Below are 9,252 nucleotides of genomic sequence, written 5' to 3'. Positions count from 1 at the left end.
GTCTGAGGGCTGGACATCTTGGGTCCATTCCCCCGAGCAGTCGGGGGCTATGAGTATCTGTACATCGCCATCGATAAGTTCACCAAGTGGCCGGAGGTGGTCCCATTCATCAAGATCACCAAGAACACAGCGATCCAATTCATCCGTGGCATCACAAGTCGCTTCGGCATCCCGAACAGGATCATCACCGACAATACCACCCAGTTCACAAGTGCCCTGTTCGGGAAATACTGCGAGGACCTCGGGATCAAGCTTTGCTTTGCCTCTGTTGCTCATCCCTGTAGCAACGGGCAAGTCGAGCACGCAAATGCCGAGATACTGAAGGGGCTCAAGACCCGGACCTACGACGTGCTCGCAAAGCATGGGAAATGGTGGATAGATGAGCTACCCGCTGTGTTATGGGCCAATCGGACCACGCCAAGCCGAGCCACCGGGGAGACGCCTTTCTTCCTCGTCTACGGCGTCGAGGCTGTCCTTCCCTTCGAGCTTACGCTCAGCTAGCCTCAGGTGAATGCATACTCAGAGAATGAACAAGAACAGCGAAGACACGATGACATCGACTACTTGGAGGAGCGTCGGCGTCGACCCGCCGTCCGAGCCGCCAGATATCAGCAGAGCCTGAGGCGCTACCATCAGCGCCGTGTCCGGGCCCGGTCGCTCGAGGTTGGGTATTTGGTTCTCTGACGTGCTCAGACGCGCAAAGGAAAGAACAAACTCTCCCCCATGTGGGAAGGCCCCTTCGTCGTGACCGTTGCCCCACAGCAAGGCTCATTTTGATTGGCCACGGAGGACGAGCAGCCTCTCCCGAACATCGAGCATCTTCGCAAATTTTATCCATAGGTGAGCGTGTTTGTGCTCGGGCCAACCAAGCCAGGGGCCTTCCCCCTGCCCAAATTGGCCGGGGGCTGATACCAACCACGTAAGTTAGCACTTGTCATTTATTTTCGTCACTTCTGTATAAATCATTAATATACGCCCATATTACTCTCATTTTGAGTTTTCGTCTGGAATCCATATGTTAATCTGCTTGGTGAGATGCTCGACTCGTGCGAGAAAAATACACTCTCTCCCATTTTCCCACTGATAAAAACGGATGCCAGTCGATATGCGGCACAGGCAGCGATCGCTGACCTAAGTCTATTATGGTAGGCTATGGTTCCCGGCTGCTGTAGTAATACCCCTAGCACTACCGAGCCTCTGGGGTTCTCGGGTAATCCTACCGCTCGAACATGAGTGGTCGGGACCGCCTAGTCCCCAGGGGCGGGCTGTCGGTGCTCAGCTTGGTTCGTCCCGGCCCGTACACCACCGAACCATGGGACCTCTTGGTCGTATCGCTATCTGTACACTTCGTCGGTCTGGGCATTCGAGAAGTCACGGGTCAAAAATGAGAGCAAGCTATAATGAGTACCACACTTACAGATTGCACCAAGCAAAGAACCTTGACTATTTAAGCTTGCAGAGAAATACCGAGCCTTTGGGGTCCTTAGGTAATCCTACCGCCCGGACATGAGCAGTCGGGACCACCCTAGCCCCTGGTTCCATTGACGGTTTTGCAGTGCTCGGGTTCTAAAAGGACGACCTGGGAGCTAAAGCGCTCTGCACAAGGGAATCCATGTTCCCGAGCGCCCCGAGCATCGGGGCATCTACCCTTTCCTGGCCTGGTCGGCCGGAAGTCTGACACCGACTCGGTGAGTCACTAAAGTCATGTGAATTTCCGTCCATATATATGTAATAAACTATAGTTCCCGAGTTATTCTCAGGACCCTCTTGTTCTAATCTACTCGGTGAAGCAATCTCCTCATGCACAAAACTCCGCTCTCGTATTCGCTTTTCCAGAATGATAAAAACAAATGGTAGTCGGTGTACTGCACTGGCAGCGATCGCTGACCTAAGTCCTTTATGGTGGGCTGTGGTGCCCGGCGGGCATGGCAATACCCCGAGCACTACCGAGACTTTGGGGTTCTCGGGTAGTCCTACCACTCGAACATGAGTGGTCGGGACCTCCTAGTCCCTGTTGTCGGGCTGTCGGTGCTCAGTCTGGTCAGTCCTACCCTGAGTATCACCGAACCGTGGGGACTCTTGGTTGCATTTCCGTCTGTGTGTGTCTCCGGTCTATTTGTTTGAGAGGTCGTGAGATGAAAAGCGTTCGTGAGTCGCGGTGGGTACCATGCTAGGTGGACTCACTTCCCGAGCAAAAGAGTTTTGTGTCTATTTGTGTCTATTTGACTTAGTAGCCGCATACTCGCAAGCTCTCAGGGGCTGGATGCTCGGGGACTACTGAACACCCAAGGATCTCGGGCGGTCCTGCTACTCGAGCGCGAGTGGTCGGGGCAGCGTAGTCAGTGCCTCCCAAGACATCAGTACAAACAACATCAAGGAAGAAGTACAAAACAGAGTTCAATTCCAAGGAAGGCTTCTATTATACTGAAAGGAACCATTCATAAGGGAATCACTCCCATAATTACAACATTCAAAAGAAGAAAAAACTCCTAACTTATTACAGGCTAAGGAGGAGGGAACGCATCCTAGCTGCTATCACTGCCCGGGCCCGGCTCCGGCACAAAAAATTCCGCCACCTCAGTGGCAACGTCGCGGACGGCTGCCCGGGCAGCGGCCTCCTCTGCCTCAACCACGCCTTGCCAGGCTGGCTCCAGTGGGAAGGCGGGGTCTCAACTGCGATAGCAGGCGAGAACGTGCTCAGCCACACCCTGGGCCAGCGCACGCCCCTCCCGGGTCGCTAGCTCCTGGACAGCGGTAGGGAGAGCCTCGAGGTGTCGGGCGATCTCCGAGAACCCAAGGGCGAGATGACCTAGCGTTTCCAGCCTCTGGGAACCCACAGACACGGGCCCAAGCCCGGCCGCCTCCACGGAGTCCCGCACCCGCCGAAGGACATCCTGCATCATCGCCTTAACATTCGTCAGCTCTTCGTGGACGGCATCAAGATCCTCCACGGCTTTTTTCAGCCGAGCTTCAAGACTTTTGTTGTTGGCGGTGCTGGCAGGGACGTCCTTCGCGGCCCGTGACTCCTAGATTTGGGCAGCTACCTCGATCCGGGCCTGCTCCAGTCGCTTGGCCCGGGCCTCAATGGCCTGCTCTCGGGCAGTTAAGCCTGCCTCCTCGTTGGTGACGTTCTCCTCCTGGGCGGCAAGCGCTGACGACGCCAAATCAGTATCCGTCTCACGCAGTGTGACCTGCTCCTCAGGGCGGAGAACGTCGGTGCGGCCGCACTCAAGATCGTTGGCTTGGTAGCGGAGGTCCGCCTGGGCGGACCGCAACATTTCCTCCCCCTTGCCGACCGCCTCCTCCCGCGAGGCAACCTCCTGCTCCCGCAAGGCAAGCCGCTCCTCGCGAGTAGCTAGTTCGCCGGTGCGCTTCCTCGACGCTTGCTCGCGCTCCGCCGCGAGCCGCCCTAGGCAGTCGGCCTCCTCCTGTGCAGTGACAGCCTCCTCACGGACCTCCTCCAGTGCCTCCCGCTCCACGGCCAGCTCCTACATGGCCCTTTCGTAGGCTGTGCGGGCTGTGGCCACGTGGGTCTCCAGGAGTTTGCGGGCCTCCTCCAGCCAGCCCCTTTCGTCAACTAGGGCGGCACGCTCCTCTTCGAGCTTGGCTCGCTCCGCCGCAATGGCCGCCTCGAGCCGCCTGATCACCTCTCGAGCGCTACCTAGCACCTCGGGGAGGGGTTCCGGGGCCTGGCCAGGGGATGGCCGAGAGCTGGGTCCCCTCCGAGCCCTTTCAGCAGAAGCGCTCGGGGACCCCGACGGCGGCCATGCCAATGCCACCCTCATCGTGACGACCTCCCCTGACGCCGGCTGCTCCTCCCCAGTCAGAGGGCTCGGGACAAAACTAGTCGGGGCTCTCGACTCAGGGACAGGGGGAGGCCTCGGCTGCTCGGGAGACGTCCGACCTCCTACAGAGTCCTTGGGAGGCCTGGAACAAAAACAGGTTAACCCCCAGCCAAGACAGACACAGGCAAAATGAGCTCGGTAAGGAAAGGGGGCTTACGTGCTTTTTGGTCCGTGGTACCGCCACCGGGACTGCAGGATCTGGAATTCTGGGGTGTTCGGCCTGGGTTCCGGCCTTCTCCTCTTCGGGGATGGGCTCTGGCCCCTGAGCCGCTGTGAGCTGGTCCCAGCATCCGCCCCAGAACCGGCTCCCGAGGGCTGGCCAGTTCGGCCACCGGCAGTCGCACCACCAGCCGTAGGCCGGGGTTCTCGGCGCGGGGATTGCAAAGGTGATGGCGATGAAGAGGACGAGGACGGTTGGGGGATAAACACCCGAGGACGCTTCCCCTTGTCGACCCAGCTCGGCGGCCTGCCATCGTCAGCGGCAGCGCCTCGCCCTCCGTTGTCATCCGCCCCGGGGATGTGCAGTGTCCCAGGGTCTCGGCGCCCCGTGCGGTCAATCGGCCCCTGGTGTTAAAGGCCGGCATCGACTCTTGTAGAGCCGCCTAGCCCGGGTCTAAGCAAAGCGCTAGGTCCTCGCGTGGCAGGACCGCCCGGGCAAGGTCTTCAACGCCGGTCACCACCTTGAGCATCGCCGCTAGGGCCCCCTCGTCAAGGTCCCCGTCCTCGCCTACGCACGTCCTCGTCACGTCACAAGGCTCGATGTACATCCAGGCGGGGCGGGCGCATTCCCTCTGGGGGTCCAGCCGGCGGCACAGGAAGTTGGCGACCACCATGAGCGAGTTAAGCCCCGCTCGGTGCAGGTCTTCGATGCGGTTCAGCACCGGGCGCAGGCGGGCATCCTCCATGGGGCCGGACTCCCAAACCCATTTGTTGGGTTCCGACGACAATCAGGGTAGCGAAAGGTGGTTGTGGGGGCTGACATCGACGTAGACCCAGTCCCGGCACCAGTCGTCCCACTTGCTGCGCAACACCTACGAGATGTAGGCATCACCGAATCCCTCCCGCACGCGAAAATTGCAGCAGCCCACGACCTCCATGTCGTCCGACCCTCTTCTTCTTCCCGGCCGCTCGGAGGATGAAAAAATGCTGGAACAGCGCCACCGACGGTGGCACCCCCACGAACATCTCGCAGAAGTCGGCGAAGACCGCCAGGATCACCACCGAGTTCGGACTCAGGTGGGCCAGCTGGACGCCGAAGGTGTCCAACACTTGCATGAAGAACGTCGAAAACGGCGGCACCAGACCGGCGACGACAAAGGAGGCAAAGATGATGATCTGCCCGGGCCTACACGAGGCAGGCGGGTGGGTGGCCGGCGTCACCACCGATGCACCCTGTTGGCCAGCCGGGGACCATAAGCTTCCGAACCTTCTCCGCGCCCTCCTTGTTTAGGAGGCGGGATTTCAGCAGGATGCCACTGACACTCAACGCTTCCCGACGGCTGCCTCCTGCCCTTGGCATTTTCAGGGGTGGGAAGTGCGCTGGAGGAGACTGGAGTCGAAGTGCACTGAGGGCTGAAGAGAAAGCTCCTAGTGCGCAAGAATGACAAAGGCGAGAATGGCGATTGAGGAAGGTAACAGTCCGTTGCTCCTCCCCTTTTTTATCGCAAGGAGTTCAAACTCCTTATTCCTCAGCACAATAAGCGAGGCACGTCTTCCTCGATCCGCGTGGTTGCCAGGGTGACTCCCGCCTCATCATCACCTTCCTCGAAAGTCGGAAGGGCACGCACCCTTTCGGCTCCTCCTTGGGCTATACCAAGAGCCTAGGCCTAAAAACTGCAAGGCCCGCAAAGATTTCAGCACCAGGCGACAGAAAGCCACGTGGCACCAATGCTGTGATCGGCCTCGAAGAAATAGGGCCCCATCCGCAGTCTCTGGGCCATCGCCTGCCGATGGGCCCGAGGGCTGCTATTGATGATATGGGAACCGGGGGTTCCCGAGTCTCGAGGCTAGGACAACACAGTGCCACATAGCGCCCTCCCTCGGGGACCATCTCCCCGAGGGCCCGAGAAAAGCTAGGTCCGGGAGGGGGTGCTCAGGGCCAAGAACAGTTGGTCCCCGAGTGCCTAGAGTGCCCCGAGGACCCGAGAAGAGCCAGGTCCGGGAGGGGGTGCTCGGGGCCAAGAACAGTTGGTCCCCAAGTACCCAGAGTCCCCGAGGACCCGAGAAGAGCCAGGTCCCGGAGGGGGTGCTCAGGGCCAAGAACAGTTGGTCCCCGAGTACCCAGAGTTCCCCGAGGACCCGAGAAGTCCCTTGCCGGTGGACCCCACAAGGACTCCATGATGAGGTATCGATCGGTGGGAGGCCCAATGCTGCATTTAAGGGGGAGCGTGGCCGGTCCTACCCAACCACTCTCCCCCATGCCTGTCGTACTGAATATGTCAATCTCTACCACCACCTGGCAGGAAGGCGTGGGAACAATTAATGCGGCGGGTCCCATCGCATGTCCCCTCGCGGGGCCCATAAAGGAAGATGGCTTGAATATATCTTTGATGGGCTCGAGGCTTATCACCTATCGCCCCGTTGCATCAGACCGTGTCAGACCTACTCTGACCAGACAGGCATGAGAGGGTACTCAGAGGCTGGCCGGTGGGCTCCCCCTGCACCTGCTAAAGTTGGGACGTGAAGACCGACGGGACCGTCCGAGGGGCACATTTTCAACCCTCTATAACATCAACTGTAGACCCATGATGGTAGCTTTCCATTTATTGTTTACTGGAACTTGTGCCCCCGTTCTGGGCACTCCCTGGAGGGCCTCCCCCGTTGGATAAAAGGGGCGGAGCACTTCGTAGAAAGAAAAGACCAAAGCCAACAAGAGACCAAAAACCTGACTTGAGATAGTCAGGGCTTGTAACACAGAGAAAAACGAGAGTGCTAGAGATCCAGAGAAAGGCATTCCAAGAGCATTAATAACACACTAGACACACAGGAGTAGGGTATTATGCCTCCGTGCGGCTTGAACCTGTCTAAATCCTTGGTGCATTTACTCCTACTAGCCGACGATCATTCGTCCCGCCTAAGTCCCATACACACGCATTAACCCCACGTACGAGGTAGATCCAGGACCAGCCCCCCGGCCGAATCTCAAAGGGGATCCCTCAGGATCCCCGCTTGCGGTGTTCATCCACTGACAGCTATCCTCCCTCTCAGTATTGTGAAGGTCATTTGGTGGTATTCCAGGGTGTACTTCTTGGAACTGTAAGGCGTAAGAGGGGGCTTCTGGGGTGGAGGGTGTACTCCACTTATGTACGGCGGTGAAACCTTAGCGGATCGACACATGCTGAGAGGCATTGGAAAGGCTTTGCAGTAGATTCCTAGTGCATACCTCAGAAGTGTGTAAGAGTCATCCGTCGTCCAACGGGTACTCGGCAAAATAGGAAGACACGTCTTGTGGGTAAAGTGTACAACCTCTGCAGAGTGAAAATTGAATATTCAGTCTTGCTCACCATTATGAGCGGCATGGACCCCTCACATGATTATTCGGGTGGTTTCTGATGGTTTGGATGGTCTTTGGTTGGTTCAGGTGGATCACAGTGGTGGGAACTGTGATTCGACCTTAGGTTTTTGGATAGAGGTGGCTGGGACCTCAGATGAGGAGCAAGGTGGTTGGAACCTTGGCTTAAGTTTTAAAAGATCTTTCACATAGTAAATATGTTGCTTTTATAACTGTTTTACTACTAAAATGGCATTTATGCAAACAAACCTCTGAGTTAAGCTATTCTTAATATTGAACTCATGTCATACTTTTTGACACTTGCGGAATACGATATGTACTCACACTTGCTATTTTCAATAATAAATGCTACTCAGTTGGAGAAAACTACAAGGAGATCAAGAGTTCCAGGTCGCGTTGCCCTTAGTCGATTGCCTGTGGTATGCCCAAAAGATCCATAGAAGTCCTCTTCTGTTCTTCCGCTGTTGTCTTGTAAACTCTGGTATTTATTTCAAGAAAGTTGTTTTGTTCAATATAGAACTGTATATCACTTATATGTCACCGCATGTATGATGAAATTGATCCTGGCATACATGTGGAATGCACCTGGTTATTCTTTTGAAAGACCGGGCGTGACACTCACCGTCTGCTTGGTGTGAGGCTCCATACATGGTGCTCCAGACAATGTCACCTTCGTCGAGCTTTCTCGCCATCTACTCGGCATATGGCTCTGGCTCTCATCGCAGTGCTCCGGACAGCCCCACCTCCGTCGAGCCTCAGCGTGGCTATTCATGGAGGGGGTGGCAGAAGCCTCCCTCGACCTCGCCGTAGACTTCGCCTCCGGCTACCACCACAAGGCTCCGAACACCCTCACCTCTATCGAACCTCCTTTCCATCTACTCGGTGTATGACTTTAGCTACCATCGTGGCACTCCGGACGGCTTCACCTCCGTCAAGCCTCGTCACGGCTACTCACCGAGGGGGTGGCATACTGCCTCCCTCGGCCTCGCCATAGACTTTGCCTTCGGCCACCACCGTAGGGCTTCGGACGGCCACCTCTGTTGAGCCTCCTTGTCATCTACTCAATGTGTGGCTCCGGACGTGGTGCTCCAGGTGGCGTCACATCCGTTGAGCCTCCTCGCCATCTACTCGGCGTGTGGCTCCATACGTGGTGCTCCGAAAAGCGTCACATCTATCGAGCCTTCTAGCTGTCTACTCGATGTGTGACTCCGGATGTGGTGCTCCGGATGATGCCGCATCTGTCGAGTCTCCTCGTCATCTACTCAGTGTTCGGCTCTGGACGCGGTGCTCCGATCGGTGTCACCTCCGTCGAGCCTCCTCCCCGTCTACTCAGCTTGTGGCTCCGGATGTGGTTCTCCGGATGACGCCACATCTGTCAAGCCTCCTCGCCATCTGCTAAGTCCGGCTCCGGCTTTGATGCTCCAGATGACGTTACCTCCGTCAAGACTCCTCACCATCGACTCGGCATCTGGTTCCTTCAAGCTACTCCACGGTCACCCTTGGCGTGCAACTCTATCAAGCTCCACTTTCGAAGTCGTCGAGAGGGTCCCGATGGCCCATCTTCGTCGAGCCCCGCCGTAGTGATGCTTCGGGTGGTGAGACTCCATCAAGCTATGCCACCGCCACCGCCACCGGCCTTCAAAAATTACACCAAGCTTGCTAACGCCTTCCCTAGGGGCTCTCGAACCCCTAGAGGTAGAAGCAAGACATGTTGCATCCACCCGCCCCTCAAAACCTCGAGGCTTATAGATGAGAGGGTACTGTTGGGGAAATACCCCTCCCCCTAGGGTGTCGATTAGATAGGTGGCTTAGGCAATGATGTATAATATGTAGGCAGCTGCTGCCCTCGTGATCCAAGGGTAAACAACTATAATGCCCTCGAATAATGTGACTAAG

The 9,252-nt window shown here is 57.1% G+C and overlaps 1 protein-coding gene across 1 annotated transcript; it reads right to left on the bottom strand.

Moving 5' to 3' along the window:
- Nucleotides 1-3,026: 3,026 nt before the first annotated feature.
- On the bottom strand, nt 3,027-4,750 carry LOC133902903 (uncharacterized). Its single transcript, XM_062344229.1, has 4 exons — nt 4,493-4,750; nt 4,003-4,409; nt 3,579-3,927; nt 3,027-3,488 (listed from the first exon to the last, which is right to left on the bottom strand). The coding sequence occupies exons 1-4, from the start codon at nt 4,748-4,750 to the stop codon at nt 3,027-3,029; spliced, it is 1,476 nt and encodes a 491-aa protein (XP_062200213.1).
- Between the last annotated feature and the right edge of the window lie 4,502 nt (nt 4,751-9,252).

This window comes from Phragmites australis, chromosome 2 (assembly GCF_958298935.1).
Source record: "Phragmites australis chromosome 2, lpPhrAust1.1, whole genome shotgun sequence".
Lineage (NCBI taxonomy): Eukaryota > Viridiplantae > Streptophyta > Magnoliopsida > Poales > Poaceae > Phragmites > Phragmites australis.
This window is presented reverse-complemented; position numbering and strand designations above follow the sequence as displayed.

Excerpts from the sequence above, each read along its gene's own strand:
- LOC133902903 (XM_062344229.1), bottom strand. The coding sequence starts at position 4,750 with ATGGAGGATGCCCGCCTGCGCCCGGTGCTGAACCGCATCGAAGACCTG. Across the intron at positions 4,410-4,492 it reads TTGAAGACCTTGCCCGGGCG|GGGCCGATTGACCGCACGGG; the intron begins GTCCTGCCACGC and ends CTTTAACACCAG. Across the intron at positions 3,928-4,002 it reads TACCACGGACCAAAAAGCAC|GCCTCCCAAGGACTCTGTAG; the intron begins GTAAGCCCCCTT and ends TTTTTGTTCCAG.